The following is a 1,417-nucleotide window of genomic DNA, read 5'->3' as shown; positions in this document are numbered from 1 at the left end:
CTGCCCTCTGCCGAGCTGACGTGGCGAGAGGCGAAAATGCTTGTGTGTAAACATTCCTTGAGATAAAAGTCGTATTTGAGGTCCATTTTCACGCCAAAATGATATCTTGGAGGACATTACTGGTCGTGTTTAACCTGTTCTTCGTTGCTGTGGGTGATGAACACACACATACGGTAAGGAAGTGGGTTAAAATTGGGTAAAATAGAACTGTTAAGGTCAGGTCACTACCGGCCCGAGTGAAGCAATTTTTTTTGTAATATGTTCATTAAATTGCCCCCAATTTTGTTTATCGTGTAATTTTTGTAATTACGGATAAACTGGACTGTTTTATACATGCTTGTAAGGCTTAAGTCTCATGAAATGAATTAGTAATTGCCTTTTTCTTTCTTTAAGAGAAGTCTACCTGCAACACAGAACTGTCAAAACGCATCGTCGTAGCCAGATTTTTCATTAACCTCTCTTTATCATTATTCTTATCATTTCCATATTATCCCCTAGTTATTCTATTATTTATCGATTCACTTATTGTTACATATTGATATCCCATTGCCAGTTGTTTCATGTTTCTCACCTCTGGTGATGTATTTGTAAATAAATTTGTATTTATTTGTAAATCATATTTTATTTTATATTTGTTCACTTTTTGGGGTAATGTTTAGAATACACCTATAGTGGCTTTCTTAGTGGAACTATTTTCTCATGATTTTATTAGTAGCTGTGATCTGTGATGGAAGGCCTTCAGGCAAACCTGGGGTTGGGCAGTGCCATGTGATGGCCATGGCCTCTGCATTCTAGCTCAAGCAAACAAAGTGCCACTAGGTGTATTTTGGCAAAGTAGCGTTTGGACATTATTTTGCACCATGGTAAATTGGCTTGGGAGCATACAAGCTCGCATCTTGCCTGGGTATATGGGACCAAGTTCGTTGCCCTTTGGCAAGAGACTGCCTGGGACAGAAATTGTGATGATTAGCTTAGTAGTGACAGTGATCAGTGCCTTACAAAGGAACTGAAATAATAATGCTACGTAAAGAAATTTGCTCTTTTAATGATAAACAAAATAGTCAAGTATTAAAATTAATTAACCAGCCCAAGCTCTCTTGCTAGATTCAGTTAGAATATACAAGCTGAAGATTTCTTGGCTTTTGCTTCTGTGTGAATCTGGGAAACCACTCTTATGTGGTCGTTAATTGAACATGTATCAAGTTTATTATCAGCATGGTATTTTAAAAGCAATGGCCAATAAATGGCCATTTGATAGATTAGGCACTTTTAAAAAACATTTTAAGCTTAGCTGTGTGTTTTGATAATTTTTTGTGGGAATCTGTGTCAAATAATGGCAGCCAGGTTGGAATCAAAGCATATTGTGCCTTAGATCTCAGATGTGTGACTATATCAACTTTTCTAGAAGATGACTGAG

The 1,417-nt window shown here is 37.1% G+C and overlaps 1 protein-coding gene across 1 annotated transcript in view; it reads left to right on the top strand.

The window, feature by feature from the left end:
* LOC119588560 (transmembrane 9 superfamily member 3-like) overlaps positions 1–1,417 on the top strand; it is a gene marked incomplete in the record, with an annotated part of 22,076 nt that continues 20,659 nt past the window's right edge. The window contains 1 exon segment of the mRNA XM_037937200.1: positions 1–173. Coding sequence (XP_037793128.1) covers positions 99–173 — 75 coding nt within the window.

This window comes from Penaeus monodon, chromosome 24 (genome assembly GCF_015228065.2).
Source record: "Penaeus monodon isolate SGIC_2016 chromosome 24, NSTDA_Pmon_1, whole genome shotgun sequence".
In the NCBI taxonomy this organism is placed as follows: domain Eukaryota; kingdom Metazoa; phylum Arthropoda; class Malacostraca; order Decapoda; family Penaeidae; genus Penaeus; species Penaeus monodon.
The sequence above is the reverse complement of the archived record's forward strand: the minus strand, read 5'-3'. Positions and strand labels throughout refer to the sequence as shown.